The sequence below is a fragment of the Lagopus muta genome, chromosome 1 (genome assembly GCF_023343835.1).
Source record: "Lagopus muta isolate bLagMut1 chromosome 1, bLagMut1 primary, whole genome shotgun sequence".
Classification (NCBI taxonomy): Eukaryota; Metazoa; Chordata; class Aves; order Galliformes; family Phasianidae; genus Lagopus; species Lagopus muta.
The window spans coordinates 194,263,607-194,286,775 of NC_064433.1; the positions used below are offsets into that span (position 1 = coordinate 194,263,607).

Genomic DNA, 23,169 nt, shown 5'->3' on the forward strand with positions numbered 1-23,169 from the left:
GAGGGCTGCCCACGGGGAGGCCCTGCTCCCTGCTCTGTGTCTGAGCTGGATACCAGTGGTGACACAGGAATATCATCACAGCTGGTCAGCAAATTCACCCACCATTTGTTCCTTTACATCAGGCAGGTCCATCCCGTAGCCTGCAGACTGCATTTGAGCTGTACAAGGTAGTAATTAGGTTCAGTCCCTGCTGCCATCCATTGTGACAGCAGCTCTTCCCTGCCAGGTGGCTCTGGGTGCACAGCCATCACTCAGCAACAACCCAGACATCAGTCCGAGACAATTCCTCTTCACTCAACACAGCCCCAGCAAACATTTGCACACCTCTGCTCTGCAACTTTCCACATCCCTACTTCCACTGAGCTGGCATACGTCAGGATTGCACTCTGCAAACTTCCACCACGTGGAACATGCGCACACGGTGCTCTCTGGAGTTTGGGATACGTGCTCCTTTTCCAGGTCGCTATATACGTCCTCCAGCACAGCTCACTCCCTCAGGTACCTCTCTCCACGGCAGTCCATGGCCCAAAGCTGCTTCTGGACCTTGTCCTTTTCCAGCAGGGATGGGCTTGTTAGGGATGTGAAGGTTGGGGGCACCTTGGGATTTAGCGATCATGAGATGGTCGAGTTCAGGATCTCATGCGGAAGAAGTAAAGCAAAAAAGTAGGATTGCTATCCTGGACATCCAGAGAGTCAACTCTGATCTTTTTCAAGGCCTACTTGGAGGGATCTCATGGCCTAGAGTGCTGGAATGTAAAGGGGCTCATGAGATCTTGGCAACATTTAAACAGCACTTCTTCCAAGCTCAAGACTTGTGCATCCCTAACAGTAGGAAATTGGGGAAAGGAGGCAGGAGACCTGCGTGGATGAGCAAGGAGCTCATGGATAAGATCAAAGGGAAGAAGAAGGTTCATGAAATGTGGGAAAAGGGCCTGTCCTCTTGGGACGACTATAGGAGTGTTGTCAGGGCCTGCAGGGAAGCTGTGAGAGCTGGTGGGCATTTAAGCAGCTCTTCTTCCAAGCTCAGGATCAGTGCGTCCCTGTGAGGAAGAAATGGGGAAAGGGTGGCAGGAGAGCTGTGTGGATGAGCAAGGAGCTCGTGCACAAACTCAAAGGAAAGAAGAAGGCCCATGAAATGTGGAAAAAGGGTCTGAGTGCTTGGGAGGAATACAGGAATGTTGTCAGGGTCTGCAGGGATGCGACAAGGAAGGCTAAAGCCCGCCTGGAATTAAATCTGGCAAAGGGGATAAAGGATAATAAAAAAGGTTTTTTCAAGTACATTAACAGTAAAAGGAAGACTAGGGAGAATGTGGCTCCCCTGCTAAGGTGTTCTGGTAACGGGGGATGCTGAGAAGGCGGAGATACTGAATGCCTTCTTTGCTTCTGTCTTCAGTGAAAAAGTTCCCCCTCAGGAATCCGAGACCCTGGAGATTAGTGAGAGGATCTGGGGAATGGAAGACCCCCCTTCTGTCAGGGAAGAGGTGGTCCGGGAGCCCCTAGGCAACATCAATGTTCAGAAATCCATGGGACCCGATGGGATTCATCCACGGGAGCTGAGGGAGCTGGCAGAGGTGATTGCTGAACCGCTTTCTGTCATCTTTGAGAGGTCTTGGAAGACGGGGGAGGTGCCTGAAGACTGGAGGAGAGCCAACGTCACTGCGGGCTTCAAAAAAGGCAAGAAGGAAGAGCCAGGCAATTATAGGCCAGTCAGCCTCACCTCTGTCCCTGGAAAGGTGATGGAACAGCTTGTACTGGATGCCATCTCCAGACAGCTGGGAGAAAAGGAGGTGATCAGGAGCAGTCAGCATGGGTTCACCAGGGGGAGGTCATGCTTGACCAACCTGGTGGCCTTCTGTGATGTTGTCTCTGGCTGGGTGGATGGGGGGAGAGCAGTGGATGTAGTCTACCTTGATTTCAGCAAGGCATTTGATGCTGTCCCCCACGACATCCTTATAACAAAGCTGAGGAAGTGTGGGATAGATGAGTGGACAGTGAGGTGGGTTGAGAACTGGCTGCTGGCAGAGCACAGAGGGTCGTTGTTGGTGGTGCAGAGTCCGGTTGGAGGCCTGTAAGCAGCGGTGTTCCTCAGGGGTCTGTGCTGGGTCCGGTCTTGTTCAACATCTTCATCAATGACCTTGATGAGGGGATAATGGCCACCCTCAGCAAGTTTGCTGATGATACGAAGTTGGGAGGATTGGCTGAAGGCTGTGCTGCCATTCAGCAAGACCTGGACAGGCTGGAGAGCTGGGCAGAAAAAAACCGGATGGTTTAACAAAAGCAAGTGTAGAGTCTTGCATCTGGGGAGGAATAATTGCATGCACCAGTACAGGCTGGGGGATGAGCTGCTGGAGGGGAGCTCTGCGGAAAGGGACCTGGGTGTCCTGGTGGATGACAGGTTGCCATGAGCCAGCAGTGTGCCCTTGTGGCCAAAAAGGCCAATGGCATCCTGGGGTGCATTGCAAAGAGCGTGGCCAGCAGGTCAAAGGAGGTGATCCTCCCCCTCTACTCTGCCCTGGTGAAGCCTCACCTGGAGCACTGCGTCCAGTTCTGGGCTCCCCAGTACAAAACAGACAGGGATCTCTTGGAAAGAGTCCAGCGGAGGGCCACCAAGATGGTGAAGGGCCTGGAGCATCTCTGCTATGAGGAAAGGCTGAGTGAACTGGGTCTGTTCAGCCTTGAGAAAAGGAGACTGAGAGGGGACCTGATCCAGGTCTATAAATATCTAAGGTGTGGGGGGCAGAATGGCGAGGCCGGACTCTTTTCAGTGGTGAATGGAGACAGGACAAGGGGAAATGGCCAGAAACTGGAGCATAGGAAGTTCCGCACAAACATGTGCAAGAACTTCTTTACAGTGAGGTGATGGAGCACTGGAACAGGCTGCCCAGGGAGGTGGTGGAGTCTCCTTCTCTGGAGATGTTCAAGACCTGCCTGGATGCCGACCTGTGCGACCTGCTGTAGGGAACCTGCTTTGGCAGGGGGGTTGGACTCGATGATCTCTGGAGGTCCCTTCCAACCCCTACAATTCTGTGATTCTGTGATTCTGTGGTTTATTTATAAGGAAAAAGTTGTTTACAATAAGGATGGTGAGGCAGTGGCCCAGAGAGGTGGTGGTGCCCCATTCCTGGAGACACTCCAGGAATGGAGTCAACTCCAAGGTCAGGGGATGGGGCTCTGAGCACTGATGGAGCTGTAGGTGTCCCTGTTAGCTGTGGGGAGTGGGACCTGATGGTCTGTAAGGGTCATAGAATCATAGAATCATAGAATCACTAAGGTTGGAAAAGACCTAAAAGATCACCCAGTCCAACCGTTCACCTATTCCCAGTAGCTCCTACTAAACCATGTCCCTCAACACAACATCCAGTCTTTCCTTGAACACCCCCAGGGTCGGTGATTCCACCACCTTCCTGGGCATCCATTCCAGTGCCTGACCACCCTTTCTGAAAAGTAATACTTCCTCATGTCCAGCCTGAATCTCCCCTCCAACTCAAACTATTCTATGATTCTAACAGCTCTGGGCACGGCCAGGCCAGGCTGCTCTCCGACACAGGAGCCCCAGGAGGCCTTTGCAAATAGCCTTGCTTTTCATGCTGTAGAGGATTGGGTTCAATATAGGTAGGACAAAGAGGTAGACATTGGCCATGACAGCATGGCTAATAGGCGGAGCATTCCTTCCATACCGGTGCATAATGGACAGCCCAGCCAAAGGGATGTAGAAGATAAGGACAGCACAGAAGTGAGAGACACGAGTGTTTAGGGCTTTGGCCCGCTCCTCCCTGGAGGCGATGCCTAGCACAGTCCTGAAGATCATGATGTAGGACAGTGCAAAGAGAATGAAGTCCAGGATTGCAACCAGCACCAAGGTTAAGCCATACAGGCTGTTCAGGGTGGCATCTGTGCACGCCAGCTGTATAATGTCCTGGTGCAGAGAGTAGGGGTGAGAAAGCGCACGTGACCTGCAGAAAGGCAGCCACGTCAGGAGGCAGATCAATGGGAGAAGCGACAGTGTGCATTGGCAGATGATCCCCACCCCAATCTGTGCTACCCTGGCACTGGTGAGGATGGAGCAGTACCCCAGTGGGCAGCGGATCAAAGGCCATGGCCAGGAGCACTGAGGACTCCATGAAGGAGAAGGGGTGGATGCAGAACATCTGGATGAGGCAGGCGGGGAAGCTGATTTCCGTGGCACCCAACCAGAAGACGCGCAGCACGGTGGGCAGGGTGGACAGAGTCAGGCCCAGGTCTGTGGTGGCCAGCATCAAAAGGAAATAGTACATGGGCTGGTGGAGCTGGCGATGCACTCTCACAACCAGCAGGATGGTGCCATTTCCCAGCACTGCAAGCAGGCACATGAGACCAAATGGGAGGAACACCCAGTGGTGGAACTGAGCCGTCCCGGGAAGGCCTGCCAGCAGGAAAGGCTGAGCCTGGCTGCTGTTCCTGGGGTGCATGTTCAGCTTGGGCTGAGAGCAGCCTGGGCTAAAGACTTCGTTCTCATGAACGCTACAAGGTAATGCAGGGTGAGATTTTAAGGGCAATGAAAACCAGCACAGTCTAAGGCTCCTTGTAGAGGTCTTGCTTCTGCTCCCCTCGAAGCCGTACCAGAGCAGGAACTAACATGGTGCAGTGTCAGCCCAGCCCTTGGTTCTGCTTCATTTCCACAGGCTCCTCACCTGCACAATAGAAAATAACATTATTGCAGCAAGGCTATGTTCCTCCCACAGTACTGCTGCAGCCCCTTCTGGCCCCCATGGATGACATTGCTCTCCTGCCCTGATAAGACGTCCATGATCCTCATCTCCATTCGCGTCCCCCTCAGCGTCTCCACAGGGGCTTCTCCCTCCTAGGCCATGTCCCCATCCCTCTGCCTGGTCTCGCTTGCAGGCACACCTGCCCAGCCAGCTCTCAGCTTCTGTGCTGAATTTTCAGATTTCAGACGCCCCATCTGCACCAACCACTGCCCTCCACCCAGCTGCTGAGCTTTCACCATGGCCAGGCTCTTGGCAGATGTGGTCTTGCTGGTCTTCTTGTCTTCCATCTGCAGCCTTAGCTATTCTCATCCTGCCCGTAAGCCGAAGGGAAAGAAGAAAATGCTGCTCTTTGCCCTGTGTTGTTCCCACCCAGTACCAGGCACAGCGGGGATGGGTCCTGCATTCAATTGCCCCAGGCCATGGATGGGGCTGTGGGCACTGGTGTCTGTGCCCATTGAGGCATAGGGCTGGGTGTGCTTTAAGGATCCAAACCAGCCTGGAATTCTATAATTCCTTCATGATGGTCCCTGGAAGCCAAGAAACAGAAGGAATTACTGAAAGTTGTCTGTCCCGACCCCCAAGGGGACCCTGTCACTCCCATGAGTCTAACTTCATTGATGCAATGGAAAATTTAGAATGTTATTATTTCCCTGCACTTCAAAGATGATTTACTATTCCAGTTTTGGTTGTCATTCTTAGTGACAGTTCATCAAGCTATTCAACGCAGAGGTATTTTGATCGGTGGGAGCAATAATATGTACAGCAACTCTCATTCTTAGCCGTGATGTTTTCGGAGCACAGACTTACAGGTGAGATGGAGCAATGTGTTCTCAAACTCAGCTCTCATTTCTTCTGCAGAACTCTCAGCCCACAGCTCCCAATCCACAGCCCACAGCCACCTCAGGGAAATGCAGTGCTTTGTGAAGGATAATCATAAAGCTCAAAAAGGCTGAACTCTGACTGCAGCACGTGCACGCTTTGGGGTTGCAGGTGAAACAAAAGGGTGTAAAACAAGGCAGCTAGCTTTGCCTGGCTTGTCTGCTGCTCTCACCAGGGGCTGCAGTGGCTGATAAGGAAGGAGCCAAAATTTCCCAGCCCTCAGCACTCAAGGAACTCACACTCCATCTGCCTAAGCAAACAAGGAACACGATATTGTTTAATCGGAGGGCGTGTGGCTAAATTCATTAACGTTCCATGGAAAATAGCATTAGTCTGTTTCCAACTGCCCCACGTCTCAAACAAGGATCCAGACATCTGTGCCTCCACACTTTACTTTGCCAGCTAAATAATTAGCTAAATTAGCAGTCAGCTTTCCAGGATGCCATAATTATCTGTGACATGAAAATATAGATTTGGGTAGTTGAATCTGCGTGCTCAGACCTGAGCATCTTCCCGACTTTCATCATCTATCTGGAAATGTGCTTCAGGCTACCAGCAGGAATAAAAACCTTGTGCTATTCATTCTGTGCATCATCAGCTGCTGTGTCCTGAGTGAATATTCATAAAACGGGGGGGGGGGGGGGGGGGAAGAGGGCTTTCCTTTACCAATAGCACCACAGCACGGATGGAGCCCTGCACCCAGAGCCTATGCGTCCCATCCTGCGCCCTGTGCTCCCCTCAGCTGCTCAGCTTGATTGCTGCACGGTGATCCTGAGGCAGGAATATCCCCCGTCTTCTCCTTCCACCCTCCTTCAGTCCCTGATAAAGAGGTGAGCCACGTGTCTGCATCCTGAGGGATGGGTTTGCACTGTGCGGCTCAGTGCTGTGCCAGGGGGAGCTGTGGGTGCTGTGGCTGCGGGGGATGCTTAGCCCTGTGCCCAGGAGGATGAGGATGGAGACTGTCAACAGAGCAAAATGCTCAGCCACGTCTCACAGCAGCATCTGCCAGGCTCCTGGTACGCAAAGACCAGAAGGGATGGAAGGGACGCTTCACCTACTGTGTTGTCCCATCTCCAAGTGTGCTCAGCACCCGCTGCTTCAGAGGCGTAGCAGACGCCATCCCACCAGCAGATGGAGCATAATTGGTGTTTTGTGAACGATCTCTTAACGAAAACACAGTTCTCAGAGTCTGACATTAGAGTCTTAAATCCTGCCTGCAATATGCAATTATAGCACTGGGGATTGCTCTCTGTAGAAACGTCCTCACCTTCATCCAGTGGATATCAGCACTGCATCCCTGCAGTGCCCCTGCGGCACAGCAAGAGCACAGGGGCAGGGGAGAGCAGAGAGAGGAAACGGGAAGAGGTGGTGAAAATCTATGTGGGTGGGTGGGTGGGTGGGTGGAGGGATGGATGGATGGATGGATGGATGGATGGATGGATGGATGGATGGATGGATGGATGGATGGATGGATGGATGGATGGATGGATGGATGGATGGAGGGATGGATGGAGGGATGGATGGATGGATGGATGGAGGGATGGAGGGATGGATGGATGGATGGATGGATGGATGGATGGATGGATGGATGGAGGGATGGATGGAGGGATGGATGGAGGGATGGATGGAGGGATGGAAAGAGGGAGGGAGGGAGGGAGGGAGGGAGGGAGGGAGGGAGGGAGGGAGGGAGGGAGGGAGGGAGGGAGGGAGGGAGGGAGGGAGGGAGGGAGGGAGGGAGGGATAAATGGGTAAATGGAGGGGCAGATGGACAGATGGTTGGAAACAGGCAGTCACAGGGTGTAAAGGCCGTAGCTGCCTGATGGCTAGGTGATGTTTTAGCAGGAGGGTTGATAAAGGGAAGCGTGTCAGAGCTGCAGGACAGTGAGTGATCGACATGCAAGCTGACTGTGAAAAAAACAATCTCTCATTACAAAATCTGCAGGGAAAATAACATTTGCAAAATGAAATCATCAGTGATAAAGTGAGACTGACATGGAAACACATGGCTGCCCCCAGCCCGCTTACCTCTGTTTGGCTGATGTCCTTCGACACGCGAGGCAGAGGGGGAGGGAATCACTCTGCTGCCCCAGCGTTTCACATGCAGGAGAAGCTGCCTGTTTTTGTAACACCCACATGAAATCCCAGCAGCAGTGAGAGCCACCTGGGACTCTGGAAACATTGCTTGGATTTGTCACTGAATGTGGGGTAAAATGTAGTGCATCTGTAGGTTTCTGTGTCCCTGGAAAAACATACACATCCCTGCCTACAAGGACAGGAGCGGCGTCTCATTCTTCTCTCTCCCTATGTTTGAGAAGGTTTAAACTCTTTAGTGGCTGAGCCTGCATTTTGGCTGTGTGAAAGCCCTTCCACGTGGTGACATATGCATCGTTTTTTGAACTCCAGCGGGGGAATCCCAGCGCATCCTTTTAAAGGTACATACATTTTATTTTCTCCATGTTATGGAACAGGGTAACCAAAGCAAAGAGGCAAAGCAGAAAAAGTGAAGGTCAGGGCTAGTATTTATGGAGTACTTCGCTGGAATATTGTCCTAAGATGCCAATGGAAAATGATCCAGCAGTGCAGTCCAGAGCACGTCTGGCAATGCTTGTGTTTCACGTTCATGCATTTCAACTAAGTTAATCACCCAGGACACAGGCTGAAAAATGAAGAAAGAGCCAGGACCAGCAATTTTGCTCTTCTTTCTCACTGGAAGGGTTTTTTTTCTCTCTAATGTTGCCAAACACTGAAAACTTCATATGTATAAAATAAAGGATGTTAATAAAATAAACAGAAACATCCCAAACCAGAAACAATTCCATAATGAATTTCTCCCCTCCGTGACTGGGAATTCTTCCCTGCAGGCAGAGGTGGGGTGAAGCAGAAGCTCTGTGGATGGCTGTGCCTGGAGGAAGTGCTACCAGAGCCTGTGGGTCAGGGTGAGCACATCCTCCACCCAGCAGGTGCTGCACAGCCCTGCAGTGAAGCCCGTAGTGAAGCTGAGCAGCACCCAGGAGATTCTTGTCCTGTTTGCCTTCTCTCAAATATCAGGAGGAATGCATGGCATGGTGAGATGCCCCGTCCATCCCTGGAGGTGTTGGAGGCCAGGTTGGATGGGGCCCTGGGCAGCCTGGGCTGCTGTGAGATGGGGAGGTTGGTGGCCCTGCATTGGTGGGGGGTTGGAGCTTCGTGATCCTTGAGCTCCCTTCCAACCCAAACCATGCTGTGATGCTGTGATTTTGATTCTGTGATGGTGCCACAGTTTCTGTATGGACAAAGGTGAGGCTGGTTCAGACCACTCCAGTTTGATGGTGTGGATACATCTAAATCACATTAATGCCCTCAGCTGTTGTTTTCCATGTAGTGAATAAGTGGGTCCCTATTCAGGAGTTGCTCATTTCAGTGGGGTGTCTGCACAGCAGCCATGATGTGCACAGGACAAAGAAAGATGCAGATGTGATAACAGACCGACAAACTGAAAGGAAAATAATTTGGTCTGTGAGTTTGCTTCATGTCCTTCTGTCCAAAGGAGTCCTTGGGATATGGAAAAGGAACTCCTGCCTCACCCTCTCAGTGCTGATATCCTTCCACTTTTGCCCTGGGATGGAAAAGAAGCACATCTCTGGTGTTCCTGCTAAAGCAAATCTGGGATACAAGGGCACCAAACAGGGGTGGGAGAAGCAGAAGGGGTGAAAAAAAAAGGGAAAATGAGGCAGAACCACCATGAGGAGTCCCGGTGGGGTTTCAGACCATCAATCCTCCAAAGTTACCGAAAGGGAATGGATCAAAAATCCCTTCATATGCAAATCACCTTTCTCCAGCTCTTTGCAGCAGTGCTGCTGTTGCAGTGACATCAGATCTTGATAGCAATGTGGAAAAGAAGTGGAGGTGCTGCTCCCAGGCAGTCCTGAAGGAATATTTTTGGCTCATGCCAAAAGAGGATTGAGCTGCTTTATTCTGCTGCTCTTGCAGCAGCAAGCGTGGGGATCTGAGCAGATCTGTCAGTCTATCAGCGCTCGACGCCACCGCCTCCTCAGACCTGCATCAAGCTTTCCATCAGGATTTCTTAAAGTGCTCTGGGGTTTGGTGGATTCAGCGGGTCTTTAAGCACAAATTGTGAGCTGTTTATTTCCAAACAAGAGGTTCCCTGTGGAGCAAACACAGCAGTTTCTCCCATAAGCACCAAAATACCACAGCAGCATTTTTCACGGCACCAACTCCATCAGCTATCCTAGCACTGACTGACTGCTTCTTTTCCTTAACACCCACTAAAGCTGTGCATGCTATCTGTTGTAAACTGAGACGGGAGGTTTGGGTTGGATGTGAGGAGGAAGTTTTGGAGCCAGAGGGTGGTGAGGCAGTGGCACAGGTTGCCCAAGGAGGCTGTGGATGCCCCATCCATCCCTGCAGGCATTCAAGGCCAGGCTGGATGTGGCTCTGGGCAGCCTGGGCTGCTGGTTGGCGACCTGCACACAGCAGGGCTTGGAGCTGGATGAGCGCTGTGCTCCTCTGCAACCCAGGCCATTCAATTGTTCTATGAAGCAGGAATCTTCTCCTTGCACCCAGTGTTTGCACAGCTGTGCACGGTGTTCCTGCAGAGGGCAGCTCCCAGAAGTGGACGTCACCCAAAGAGGGAGGTTGCCTGCTCAGCTCAGCTCAGCTCTGTTTGCTGATTTCTATTACAACCCAATGTCTCTTCCAACTAATTTTAGCAGTCCTCTCACACAGCCCATTCAGTTGTTTCCCTGCTGTCACTGTGGAAATTCTCTTATTGCTCTCTGAGGCAGCGCAGCGTGCTCATTCATCAGAGGTTGGCAGCTCTGCCTCAGCTCTGAGAGGAGCTGCTGTGAGTGAGGAGAGCAATCCATCAACCTGCTAAAGAAAATGAGAAGAGCTTCCCATCCATTCAGTGCAGCAGTTCATAGAGGTTTAGGGTTTTCCCATCACTGTAAAGCAAAACCTGAACGAAGTCTGGGCTGCAGTTCCTCAGAAGTGAAGGAAGACCAAAGCGCTTCTTGGATTGCATGCACAGCCAACCCCATGGTCACAGCCTTCCTGATGGAAGGCACAAAGCGTGTCAGCTCACTCTGCAACACCACCATCCCATCCTTGTGTCTCCACCCCCCCAACCTCACTGCCCTCCAGAGGCACAGCCTTCAGCAGCACCTATGTCCTGAAACACATTTTCCATGTTCCGAGCTACTGTCACTTTGCTGTCACCATCCTCCATCAAGGTCCTAAGGACACTTCTCAGCAGTGCCCCCAAGAATGAGGAGGGTCCAACGTCCTGTGAGGCACTGAACAGGCTGCCCAGAGATGTGATGGATGCTCCATCCCTGGAGACTTTCTAGGCGAGGCTGGATGGGGCCCTGGACAACCTGATCTACCTGTAGTGTCCCTGTTAAATGCAGAGGAGTTGGACCAAATGACCTCCAGAGGTCCCTTCCAACTCTAAGGATTCTATGATTCTGTGATTCTGAGATGTAGGAGGGAGATAAAGAGAGCCCTGGATGCTCTTATACTTTTCCTTTTTGGGGGTAATAAAATAGGAGATATAAGCCATCCTTGTAACCCTCATCCCAACGAACAAACAACTGACCCTGATGTGTAGCCCAGCTCCAAGCACCATGGGGACCATGGGGACCATTGGGTGGTGGATGGAGCAGCAGGCAGGGAGCTGTGTGCCCCACTGCTGGCTTCACAGAATCATGGAATCATAGAAGGATAGCATGCTCTGGGTTGCAGAGGAGCACAGCGCTCATCCAGCTCCAAGCCCTGCTGTGTGCAGGTCGCCAACCAGCAGCCCAGGCTGCCCAGAGCCACATCCAGCCTGGCCTTGAATGCCTGCAGGGATGGGGCATCCACAGCCTCCTTGGGCAAATCACAGAATCAACTCATTTCTGATTAATTTAGCATCAGGAGAACAGGCTTACGTTCTTCCCAGTCCCCAGTTACTCCTGCAGCCCTCTCTGATGCCCTCCCAGTGCCAGACCCCTTGCAAGTGTGTTCCAGCATTTGGTGTGGGTTTCTCCCCCCAGCCCCATGTGCATGTCAAGGCAGAGCACACGCATGGCTGCACCCCAGAGTGATGAGAACCCTGCCTCAGCAGCCCCATGACTCTCCCCATACCCCCCCAACACAGACAGACAGACCACATGCATTCCAGGTGTTTATTGGGGGCTATGGCCATGCTGTGATGCAGCTCAGTGATACTTGCGGGCCAGAGCATGAGCCACAACGTTGACCAGCTTCTGCCAGGCAAATTGGCAGGCAGGAGTGAAATCCCTGGCAAAGTGGGAAGCCAGAACGATGATCAGGATGTCCCCAAGGAGCTGCAGGAGAAAGTGGAGAGCAGGAAAGATTAGTGCTGCTTGGACAGCCAGGGAGCATCTCCTCTTCCTACCCAGCACAGCCTCAGCGCTTGCTGCTGGGGCTGCTGGGCCCAAGTGCTCACTCTTTGCCTAGAAAACTCCGAGTTTGGGGGGAAAAAAAGTGGTCTGCTCCATCCTTGCGAAAATAAAGGGAGAGCAGGTGGAGAAAAAGCCTTGAGACTGTTTTCCTCCATTCTCGGGATGCTGGTTTGGCCTAATATCCACCTTGCAAAACGCCGCTTGTAATTTATTTATTTGTTTGTTTGTTTGTTTGTTGTAAATGAGGAAATCTACACATTCTTATTTGCAGAAGTTAGGGGAAGAAAGACTGCCCATTCCAACCCAGGTTGCCCAGAGAATCTGTAGGAGCCCCATCCCTGGAGGTGCCCAAGGCCAGGCTGGATGGGGCCCTGGGCAGCCTGAGGCAGAGGACACCCAGCCCATGGCAAGGGGTGAGACTGGGGGGCTTAAAAGTCCCTTCCAACCTGAGCCATTCTGTGGTTCTATGGTTCTATGATCCAGACAGGCAGCCCATTCTGGATAAGCCATAAACGTGCTCTGTCATTTCAGAGCTGCTGTTCTTCCCATACAATCACAGAATTCTGTAGGATGTATGACTTCCTTCAGTGCTCTGCTGAACATCCCTCCACCTCTGCTTCCTCCAGTCCAGCCTGCGCCTTCCTCTGGTTTGCTTTCATTTGTTCTCAACCCAAATGCCTCCTTTAGCTTACATTCTCACAGTACTTTCTCCTTCCCATTGCTGCACTGGCACAAAAAAATGGAACTTTTCAGCCTGAAAGCCACCTGCCCTCCTGCAAAGACTTCTGCACTCACTGGGTCTATGCAGGGATGCTGACTCCACCAGATAGAAAATGCTCAGCCAGCGTGGCTGGGGCAGCCCCCGTGTTTCAAAGCAAGGCATTGCACAGGGAACGGGCTCAGGCTGCCAACATCTCCTCGTGCCAACATCTCACCCTGAAGTTCTCGGGGTCCACGTGCAACTTGTCGCAGTGCAGCTCCGACAGCTTGGCGTAGGTGTTCTTGATGTTGTCCAGGTTCCTCACGGCTTCCCCAAAGGAGCTCAGCACTTTCTTACCGTGAGCACGGACCCTGGGGTTGCCCATGATGGCCGTGGGGCTGGAGAGGTTCCCAAAGGACGCAAAGAATCTCTGGGTCCAGGGGTAGACAATCAGCAGCCTGCGGAGAGACAAGGGACACAAGCACACACCATTAACACTCCCTCCTAAAACTGCAGTGGTTTCAGTATCCTGGGAGCAGCTGAACCCATCCCGAAGCAGACCTACCTGGCCAGGGCTTCGGCACCGCATTCCTCCACGTTGACTTTGCCCCAGATGCTGGTGATGAGCTGCTTCTCCTCGGCGGACCAATGCACCATGGTGGCGGCGGGGTTGGCGTGCGGCTGTGGGAGCACTCAGAGCTTGGAGCTGAGCTGCAGACCGCGGGGGTTTTTATCCCCTGCTGACAGCTCCTCCCCACCCTGCACCGTGGGGTCATTGGCTGGGATGGGTGGGGGTTGCGCTGGGGGGCAGGAGGGGCGGTCAGGGTGTGGCAGCAGCCAAGGGGCCTCCGGTCATCCCGGCTCTGACCCTTCCCCCAGCGCTGCCCTGCAGACCTGGGCCTCTTTTCACAGAAAGGGCTGCACGTAGAGTCATAGAACCATAGAATTGCTCAGGTTGGAAAAGACCTTAAAGATCATCAAATCCAACCATCCTACCCTCGCTCTAACAACCCTCCATTAAATCGTGTCCCTGAGCACCACATCATCCAAACAGTTTTTAAGCACATCCAGGGATGGTGACTCCATCGCCTCCCTGGGGAGCCCCATTCCAGAGCTTAAAAATCCTTTCTGTAAAGAAGTTTTTCCTGATATCCAACCAAAAGCCGGCCTCCATTTGCAACACACGCATGGGCCTCCACACGCACCTCTCCCAGAGCTGCCCCATGACATTTGCCAGCATGCAGCCCGAGGCCATGCAGCACAGGGTTGTTCCAGCAGCAGAGGCACCATGGGCTCCACGAACACTGAAATGGACTTTAACCCCATTACTATGACAAACCACGACCTGGGCCATTTTCTTTCCATTTTGGAAGCTCACCCATCAGCTGTAAGGTGACAAGGCCACATGCTGAGCTGCTGCACAGGGACTGAACAGGATCGCCGCTTTCACCCTGGTTCTGCTTGTGTTCACATCCGTGAAGAACAGGGGAAACATGCTTTGAACTCCAGAGTTGTCTCTGCTGCATCTGACGTGGGCTCAGAAAACAGCAAAAGCTCAGCTTGGGGGTGTCCAACAGTTGGATCCTCCCCCAGCGAGGGGAGATTGAGGCTGGATATTGGAAAACATTTCTTCTCCCAGAGCGTGACGATGCAGTGGCACAGCTGCCCATGGTGGCGGTGGAGTCACCATCCCCGGAGGGGTTCCAGAGCCACAGAGGGATGTGATCAGTGGGCATGGTGGGGTGGGTTGGGGTTGGGCTCAGAGATCTTGGAGGGCTTTTCCAGCCTGAATGATTGTATGACTCTATGACAAAGCTGGCACGAACCACATCTTCCCCGAGTTGAGGAGCTGTTCAGACACCTCGCAAAGTGCTCTCCTGTGCCGCCCCTGAGAGCACAGCGCGGGGTGCCTTCCCAGGAGCAGTGTCCCTGCATGAGAGTGCTCACTCTAAACAAGTGGAGCTACCATTGCATGAAGTATCAGAAGAATGAATTATTGGTATCTGTAACCAGTGACATCCAAGAGGCACAGGGGCATGGTGAAGCAGCAGCAGGAGGGGAGGGTGCTCATATGGCAGCAGAGCTGGAAAGGGGCTGAGCTCCTCCTCAGAGTCCTGGGCTTGCCTTCTTCCAAATCACCGAATCATTGAAGGTTGGGAAAGATCACTAAGATAAAATCCAGCTCCGCTGAGCACCACTTATTCAGTGTCCTCCCGGCCTTGTACCAAAAATAAAGGAATGGGAGGAAAATCAATCAAAAGAAAGAAAATGCTGAGGGAGACCTTCAGCCTTTTAATACCCTTTTCCCTTCTAGTTGTATGCATTATTTTACACCATGGAGAAGATCTGAATCGTGGATTAGAGTTGCCTACATCTGCCTTTGGCTGGTGATACCTGAGCACGACTCTCACTGTGCCCAGACACCTGCAAGGAAGACAGCGCTTTCTGTCTCAACACAAAGTGTCTTCTGTCCTTGTGACAGCAAGGACACCCTCCTTCCACTGAGCAGAGTGCTTGAGGAGGGGCCAAGGGGCCGTGGGGGCTTTGGTACCAGCAGTGAGTCAGAGGAGGAGAGGGGGATGCCATGGGCAGGGATGGAGCAGGGACAGCGGTACAGACTTGGTGCCGGGGGTTCTTGGTGCATCCCCTCTGTTTCCCCTTAGAAAGCAGCACGTCATGCCAGCTGCTTTTGCTGCCCCGTGCTCATCTCAATAGGGTGAGTGGTTCTCCTGTGCCAAGAACAACCCCCACCCTAGGGAGCCCTGTGCTGTGCGCATTTAAACACCTCTACGGTTTGCGTGCAGATGGCATCAATTGATTTGTGGTTCCAGAACATCATTAATAGTTACTACTGCTGACAGGATTAATCCCCCTCTCCTCCCCCACCCAGAACTGCAGAATGGGCAGTGCAGGGTGAAGAAGCGCATAAACAAGGTCTGTGCAAGTCTTGATAGCAAAATGTTTATCTGCAACCTGCCCCCACCCAGCTGGCTGCTGGGCTAGCATGAGTCAGCTCCTTTCAGGGAGGCTGAATGCCAGAAATGAGCCAGGAAGGATTAAAGCCTTCACTTTGTTTATTCTCTCTTAAATATATGATTCCTCTGTGTCAGTAAGAAAACTCATTTCCACAGACATAGCCCCAGTGCAAACCTCCCAGAGCTGTGCCTGCCCAGATGTGGGCTTGCAGGTTTGCTTTCCAGATACAGATCCCACAGAACCCCATAAAACCCCACTGAGCATGAAGCACTCCATCGAGCCAACCCTGCCCCCCTGAGCTCCCACCGTGCCCACGTCCCCCACCCCAGCCCCAGGCTGCACAGGGACACACGGACAGCAGATGAGTGTCACTGAATGGACTTTATTTGCCTGTCACAAGCTGTCAGCCTCGGAGCATTTCTGCAGGTGCATGCAGTAGCTGTAGGGTGCTCCGGGATCTTTGCTGCTGGTGCTTAGTGGTACTTGCGAGCCAGGGCGTGGGCCACCACACGGACCAGCTTCTGCCAGGCAGCCTGGCATTCAGGAGTGAAGTCCTTGCTGAAGTGGGCGGCCAGGACGATGATGAGGATGTCACCCAGGAGCTGTGGGGATGGGAGGACCCTCTGTTAGCAGTGCCCCGAAGCCAGCCCCTCTCTGTGCCAGTGCTTGCACCGGCACCAGGGAAACCTACCTAGGCTTAAAGATGACCCTATAAAGTACAGCCCTTGTTAAAACATACCTTAAACTCATTAATCCGTTTGTTCAGTCTAAACATCAAAGTGCACAATGTGCAAAACACACCAGTTCCTGTCTTGGCTGAGCCACTGGGCCCAAAGCTTTCCATCTCTCCGTCTCGGGCCGTATTTCCTCCCTCTGCTACTACTATGAGAAGAGCCACAGGCTATGCAGAAATCCTCCATTTGGCTGCAGGTGGGAGCTCCGGGGAGTGGGCAGCACAGCCACACTCCTGCTGGCATGTGGGACCTCCACCACCTCTCCCATCTCACTGCTTGGCTCTCAGCATCCAGCCTCTGTCCCTTGCTCCTTGCCCATCTCCATGCCATGTTGCACTCTTGCTCCTTCACTTTCCCCTTGGCTCAGACTTCTTTCCACTCCAACAGTGGCTTTTGCTTTGCTCTCCCCTCCATTTCTGCACTGCAGCCACCTCCTCACTGCCTTTCCTTCTCTTTTGTACCCTCACTGTCACCCACCCATCAGCCCCTCCATCCCCTTCATTCCTTTCTCACTGCTGCAGGTCGGTCCCCTTCCTCTCTATGTGTCTCACCTCTGACCCCAGCCTCCAATTCCACCTAGGGGAGATCTATGGGGAACACCCACACATGGGTCCTGGGGGACACAGGGAGAATCTCCTCTTGGAGATGCATTGGGGTGGGACCCAGACAAGAGCACAGCTCACCCTGAAGTTCTCGGGATCCACGTGCAGCTTGTCACAATGCAGCTCGGACAGTTGGGAGAAGGTGTTCTTGATGTTGTCCAGGTTCTTCACAGCATCCCCAAAGGAGGTGAGCACTTTCTTGCCATGGGCACGGACCATGGGGTTGCCAAGGATGGCGGTGGGGCTGGAAAGGTTCCCAAAGGACGCAAAGAACCTCTGGGTCCAGGGGTAGACAATCAGCAGCCTGTAGGGAACAGAAGCACACACACCTCCAATTGCAGCCATTTCCCTACCCAGGGAGCAGCTGAGCCGGTGCCCATAGCTGGACCTACCTGGCCAGGGCTTCGGCTCCGCAGTCGGCCACATTGACCTTGCCCCAGAGGCCGGTGATGAGCTGCTTCTCCTCAGCAGACCAGTGCACCATGGCGGCGGTTGGAGGGTAGCGTGTGGCTGTCGGTACGGAGGAGGTCTGGGCTCTGCTCCCGCGGGGATCGCACGCTGGTGAGCGGCCGTCTGTGTCCCCACTTTTATCCGCTCCGCTGGGCCCCTCCTCTTCCCCGTGCACCCCGCAATTGGCTGCATCTCAGGAGGGGCCCCCAGCCTTGGCACCTCGGGGGAGGGAACGCGGCATCAGGGTGGGGCACAGGGCAAGGTGCCCAGATCCGTGGCCACACCACCGCCCAGCCCCCCCGGCTCCCCGCTCTGCAGCTCTGTGACTGCGCCGTACATCCCCATACATCCCCGTACATCCCCATGCATCCCCATGCATCCCCATACATCCCCATGCATCCCCATGCATCCCCATGCATCCCCATGCATCCCCATACATCCCCATGCATCCCCATACATCCCCACGCACGGCGTGGGCATGGCACCGTGTGCCCACCCCAGTGCTGTGAGCTGGGTGCCCCTCACACAGTTCCAAACCACAGCACTCCGCCTTGCTTGAGGCAGGAGACCACAACTTGGGTCTGTTGAGTCCTTCCTCCCAGCACACCAAACCACACGCATGTGGTTTCTCTCTCTTCCTCTTCCCGCCAGGCTTGGGTTCTCCTTGTTCTTTCCCATCAGCTATTGAGCAGCTTGCTGACTTCGGGGTAGCATTAAGTGAGCTGGGGGCTGCAGAGTGCAGAGCGCCTGCCTCAAAGAGCCTGCAGGCAGAGGGAAACAAGGTGGGCTCAGAACACAGAACACAGAGATCACCTGCATGGCATCAGCGCACGGGTGACCTAGGAAAGGTGGGACACACTGGGTACACCGGGGACAGCCTCACCGGCAGCAGGAAGGCAGCACCTGACCTGACCCAGTGACATGGCAGTGTGTTGGGAGAGCTGCCTGGGGCTGCCAGGCTGCTGCCAGCAAGCAGGACTGGAGCTGGACATAATGGGGCCAGGAGCTGCTGGCCCAGGGGTGGATGGCCATGGAGCAAGGCACTGGCGCTGGCCATGGGCTGTGGCTGACACTTGTGCTCAAAGATGCACCAGTTCTCTGCACACTTGCTTTGGAAAGGGCTTGGTAGAAGGGCTACAAAGAGCTGAGTTGGGTGCGTGCCTGCACTGTAGCTGTGACTTCTGCCTTCTCCCTGATAACAGGGCAGGAGGGCGTGGGCAGGAATTCTTTGTGCCAGGATCCAGGGGTGTCCCGAGCTGCTCTGCAACCTTGGGCATGCTGTGAGCCACATCTGGGCTCAAATGGGGATGGGAGCCTGGAGAGCACCATGTGCACAGTGAGGGGACTTCAGGGAACTCTTGCTGCTGAAAAGCTGGATGTAGGGGCAGTGAAACCAAGTGCTCTGTCCTTTCTGTGTGTGGAATCATCATTCTTGGAATATTTTTTTGCCATAATAGATTCCTGCGACTATTAAATTCTGCCTTTAATAATTTGAGAATTATAACAATTTGGACAAGGGCAGAAAACCAGTACCATAAAACCACAGAATATCCCAAGTTAGGAGGGACAAAAAGGATCATAGAGTCCAACTCCTGGCTCCCTTTCATGCTTCCTTCCACCAAAGATGTTACAAACAACACACCTCATCTCACTGCAACTGCACGTTTTTGTGCAAAGACTTGTTCCACTCGAACTGAGGAAGTTCACAGCATTAAATGCAGGGATGTTGCTGATGCCTCAGTGCAGAACCAGTGTCCTGTTTGTATTCTGGGGTATGTTTGTTTGCTCAGGTCTTGAATGCTCCCTGTGTTTATCCAGCTTAGACAAATCTCACCTGCAGGAATTCATGGAAACAAGACATGTCCTGCAGTACCATGTATGTGAGCACCTCGTTCCATTCCCAGCCCCCACCCTGACCCTACAGAGAGGCAGAGACTCTATCCTGACTGCAGCAGTGTTTATTTGGCAGTTACAGCCCAGAGACCCCAAGGACTCCGGCAGCATCTCCACGTGGCTCAGTGGTATTCGTGGGCCAGTGCGTGGGCCACCACACGCACCATCTTCTGCCAGGCAGCCTGGCTGGCAGGAGTGAAGTCCTTGCCAATGTGGGAGGCCAGGACGACGATCAGGATGTCCCCCAGGAGCTGGCAAAGGAGGAAGAAGAGAAGCCATCAGGCACTGCTGTTCCCAGCTCCTTCATACCACGTAGCCATCCCAGGGCAGTGATGGAGATCCATCACGATGCAAGGAGCCCATTTCCTGCAGCCCATGCTCTGTTCCTGGCACTCTGGCACTCGCTGGGATGCTGGAACATGCTGTAGCCCCCTCCTCCCCAAACACCTTCTCTACACCGGCTGTGCCAGTGACCCCTCTCAGCTCTGGATGTGCTTTTTCTCTCCCTTTGTTTCCCCACTACCCTGGCTCTCTTTGACTCAGATCCCCCCATTCTGTTGAAATGGCTGTGTCTATTTTCTGTCCTGGATTAACCATTCCCTCATGTTCAAGCTCATCTCCTCCCCACCAATCCTGTCTTTGTTTCTTCTCCTCTCCTCCCTTGCTGCTCCAGGCTGATGTTGTTTCTCTCCATTCACTCTGCAGACTGCACGTAAATCACCCCACATTTTGTGCTCATCCACCCCACCAGCATGCATCCCTCCTCTCGCACACCTCAGTCCCATAAGTGCTGCCTGTTCTCCCCAGAGGCTCACCCTGAAGTTCTCGGGGTCCACATGCAGTTTGTCACAGTGCAGTTTGCTCAGCTGGGCAAAGTTCTTCTTGATGTTGTCCAGGTTCTTCACAGCCTCCCCAAAGGAGGTGAGCACTTTCTTGCCATGGGCACGGACCATGGGGTTGCCAAGGATGGCGGTGGGGCTGGAAAGGTTCCCAAAGGACGCAAAGAACCTCTGGGTCCAGGGGTAGACAATCAGCAGCCTGCAGAGAGATGGGGCACACAGGAACACACCTCCAATTGCAGCCATTTCCCTACCCAGGGAGCAGCTGAGCCGGTGCCCATAGCTGGACCTACCTGGCCAGGGCTTCGGCCCCACAGTCGGCCACATTGATCTTGCCCCAGAGGCCGGTGATGAGCTGCTTCTCCTCAGCAGACCAGTGCACCATGACGGCAGCTGTAGGGCTTGCTTTGGGCTTCCCTGAACAATGAGTAAGAGGTGAGGCCAAAGTCTACCCATGGATTTTTATACACTACTCACGGCTTGCCCTAATCTCAGTTGACATTTCCATTGGTTGAGTCTGGGGAGGGAGCAGAGCTGCAGAAGGAAAGATAGCAAATTTGGATGCTGTCCAAGGGGAAAAGGGGCCCATGCCCCTCTGCCTTTGAGTGGACCAGCCTCATTTCACACTCGTGCTCTCGCAGCCACAGCCCTGAGTGCAGGTGGAGCTCCCTGCACGGCCCTTCCGTGGCCACAGGTTTCCAGTGTCACTGCCAGTGGTTGGGGACTGAACTTGTGGAAGAGATCCAGTGAAATGGGCAGTGATGTCACAGAGCTCACAGCCTTTACCTTGGCCTTGTTTTCAGGTTCTTGATGGTGCTTTGGTGCCTGCACTCCTGGGAATCCATCATGAACAGCTCCAGGCGACATCAGCCCCAAAACTGAAGGATCAGAGGCTTTCCGGGAAACAAGAGCCCAGTGCTTATCCCAAATGTAGGCCTCCTGCTTTGAATTCAAGATTCTCCTTTCTTGTCAGTACTCGTAAAGAGTTTCACAGCTGTTGTCCCTTCCTATTGTCCATAGTTGTTGCCCACAGTAGTTCTCCATAGTTGCTCTTTGTGTTGCGTGGTTCTCCATAGTCACCCATAGCAGTTCTCCATGGTTATTGTCCATAGTTGTCCATTGAATCAAACTGTTTTTTTGGCAGCAGGAGAGGCTGTCAAAAAAACAAGCAAAGCACTCTTTGCACTGTCATTTTATAACGATGCACCATGGGATGCTCTGTTGCACTCAGTTATGCAAGTTGCCTGCGACAGTGAGGAGCTGAGCCCTGCCTGACTTCAGCTGCAATTAATTGCCACCTAGCCACAAACTGCACTGTTTTACCAATGGCAGCTCTGAGCCAGAGCTACATGTGAGCAATTTGTTCCTGCAAATGCTTTCTCATTTGGCGTAGACATGAAATGAGGAGGTTGCAATGACAACAAATTGCTCTACAGATGCAAGTTGCAGATTCCTTGCAAACGGGGTGGGATGGTGAGCTGGTGGCTGCTGTCCTGCAGCTCAGGAGCTCCATCCCACAAGGGCAGATCCAGACTTCCAACCCGGGTGTAAGGGGAGATACTAAACCAAGAGATGAAGAAGCAGCTCCTGAGGCTTGCTGACCTTCACCTGATTTCTCTTTTGCTCCTGAGTAGAACCTGAGGCTGCATGCCCCCCTTTGCAGCAGCTAGGCTGTGGTCCACAATGAGCTCACAGTGAGGTGGATTCAAACTGGATGGTGCCTGCAAGACTGGCAAGAAGCATTCAGCTCTTTCTGCCAAGCAGTGAGATGACTGAGGGATGCTCAGCAAAAAGCAAAGAACAGCTCAGACAGTCCCAGTCTTGCACTCTGCTTTGGAGGTCTTCTTCAGGGATGACTCCATCTCATGCATCTCTCTAAGTCAGAGCTCATTTGCACTCACATGGGACAGATTCACTTCACCCACAACCCTTCCCCAGCATCCTTCCATCCTGCTGTCTCCTTTGGTCTGACTGGAGGAGCCCCATGTGTGGCTCTCAGCTTCTTGGTGCACGCTGGGCAATGCCAACTCCACGGACAGGAACTCTCCTATTTTACAGAATCATAGGATCATTGTAGTTGGAAGGAACCTTTGAGGGCAATTGAGTCCAACTGCCCTGCACTGCACAGGGACACACAGCTCCATCAGGTTGTCCAGGGCCTGACCCAGCCTCCCCTGCAAAGTCTCCAGGGATGCAGCATCCAGCTCAACTCTGGGCAGCCTGTTCAGTGCTCACCACCCTCACTGTCACAGACTTTTTCCTAATATCCAACCTAAATCTCCTGTTGTGGAGCTTGAAGCCATTTCCCCTTGTTCTGCCAGCAGACCCTGCTCAGGAGCCTGTCCCCTTCTCTCCTGTTGCTCCCCTCCAGACGCTGACAGGCTGCTCTCAGCTCACCTCGCAGCCTTCCCTTCCCTTCTCCATCTGCGCAGCCCCAGCTCCCAGCTGTCCTCGCAGGAGAGCTGTTCCATCCCTGGATGGTTTTCGTGGCCCTCCTCTGGATGCTCTCCAACAGCTCCACGTCTCTCCTGCACTCCGCATCTGGACGCAGAGCTCCAGGTGAGGCCTCACGGCGCAGAGCAGAGGAGGATCACCTCCCCAACCTGCTGGTTGCTCTTGTTTTGCTGCAGCCCAGGATGCAGTCTGCTTTCTGGGCTGTGAGGGCACAGTGCTGGCTCACGCCCAGCTTCCATCCATCAGCACCCCCAGGTCTTTTTCGGCAGGGCTGCACTCAATCCTTTCATCCCCCAGCTTGTATTGCTAACGGGGGTTGCCTTGACCCAGGTGCAGACCTTGCACTTGGATTTGTTGAACTTGACGAGGTTCAGCTGGCCCCAGTGCTCAGCCTGTCTGTGTCCCCCTGGATGGCATCCCGTCCCCCTGCTGTGTCACTGCGCCCCGCAGCTCAGGGCCATCAGCAAACTGCTGAGGGTGCACCCGA

General features: G+C 53.4%; 4 protein-coding genes across 4 annotated transcripts; all 4 read right to left on the reverse strand.

Moving 5' to 3' along the window:
• Positions 1 to 3,502: 3,502 nt before the first annotated feature.
• On the reverse strand, positions 3,503 to 4,448 carry LOC125695823 (olfactory receptor 51M1-like). The gene is given in 2 exon segments (XM_048950809.1): positions 3,503 to 4,082; positions 4,084 to 4,448. Coding segments are annotated over 2 exon segments (945 nt in total).
• A 7,379-nt stretch (positions 4,449 to 11,827) lies between these two features.
• LOC125695919 (hemoglobin subunit epsilon) lies at positions 11,828 to 13,391 on the reverse strand. The gene is made up of 3 exons (XM_048950973.1): positions 13,300 to 13,391; positions 12,970 to 13,192; positions 11,828 to 11,956 (listed from the first exon to the last, which is right to left on the reverse strand). Exons 1-3 carry the CDS (start codon positions 13,389 to 13,391, stop codon positions 11,828 to 11,830), a joined length of 444 nt encoding a protein of 147 aa, XP_048806930.1.
• Positions 13,392 to 16,072: 2,681 nt separating this feature from the next.
• LOC125695912 (hemoglobin subunit beta) lies at positions 16,073 to 17,625 on the reverse strand. Its single transcript, XM_048950963.1, has 3 exons — positions 17,439 to 17,625; positions 17,128 to 17,350; positions 16,073 to 16,312 (listed from the first exon to the last, which is right to left on the reverse strand). Exons 1-3 carry the CDS (start codon positions 17,528 to 17,530, stop codon positions 16,184 to 16,186), a joined length of 444 nt encoding a protein of 147 aa, XP_048806920.1. The 5' UTR covers positions 17,531 to 17,625; the 3' UTR covers positions 16,073 to 16,183.
• Positions 17,626 to 19,496: 1,871 nt separating this feature from the next.
• Positions 19,497 to 20,660, reverse strand: LOC125695957 (hemoglobin subunit beta/beta'-like). Its single transcript, XM_048951027.1, has 3 exons — positions 20,522 to 20,660; positions 20,205 to 20,427; positions 19,497 to 19,640 (listed from the first exon to the last, which is right to left on the reverse strand). The coding sequence occupies exons 1-3, from the start codon at positions 20,611 to 20,613 to the stop codon at positions 19,512 to 19,514; spliced, it is 444 nt and encodes a 147-aa protein (XP_048806984.1). The 5' UTR covers positions 20,614 to 20,660; the 3' UTR covers positions 19,497 to 19,511.
• Between the last annotated feature and the right edge of the window lie 2,509 nt (positions 20,661 to 23,169).

Bases quoted from the DNA above. Each gene is read 5' to 3' on its own strand.
- LOC125695919 (XM_048950973.1), bottom strand. From the start codon at position 13,391: ATGGTGCATTGGTCCGCCGAGGAGAAGCAGCTCATCACCAGCATCTGG. The intron at 13,193-13,299 runs GTAGGTCTGCTT...GTCTCTCCGCAG, and splicing joins GGTGCCGAAGCCCTGGCCAG to GCTGCTGATTGTCTACCCCT. The intron at 11,957-12,969 runs GTGAGATGTTGG...TTTCTCCTGCAG, and splicing joins TGGACCCCGAGAACTTCAGG to CTCCTTGGGGACATCCTGAT.
- LOC125695912 (XM_048950963.1), bottom strand. From the start codon at position 17,530: ATGGTGCACTGGTCTGCTGAGGAGAAGCAGCTCATCACCGGCCTCTGG. The intron at 17,351-17,438 runs GTAGGTCCAGCT...TGTTCCCTACAG, and splicing joins GGAGCCGAAGCCCTGGCCAG to GCTGCTGATTGTCTACCCCT. The intron at 16,313-17,127 runs GTGAGCTGTGCT...CCATCCCCACAG, and splicing joins TGGATCCCGAGAACTTCAGG to CTCCTGGGTGACATCCTCAT.
- LOC125695957 (XM_048951027.1), bottom strand. From the start codon at position 20,613: ATGGTGCACTGGTCTGCTGAGGAGAAGCAGCTCATCACCGGCCTCTGG. The intron at 20,428-20,521 runs GTAGGTCCAGCT...ATCTCTCTGCAG, and splicing joins GGGGCCGAAGCCCTGGCCAG to GCTGCTGATTGTCTACCCCT. The intron at 19,641-20,204 runs GTGAGCCTCTGG...CTCCTTTGCCAG, and splicing joins TGGACCCCGAGAACTTCAGG to CTCCTGGGGGACATCCTGAT.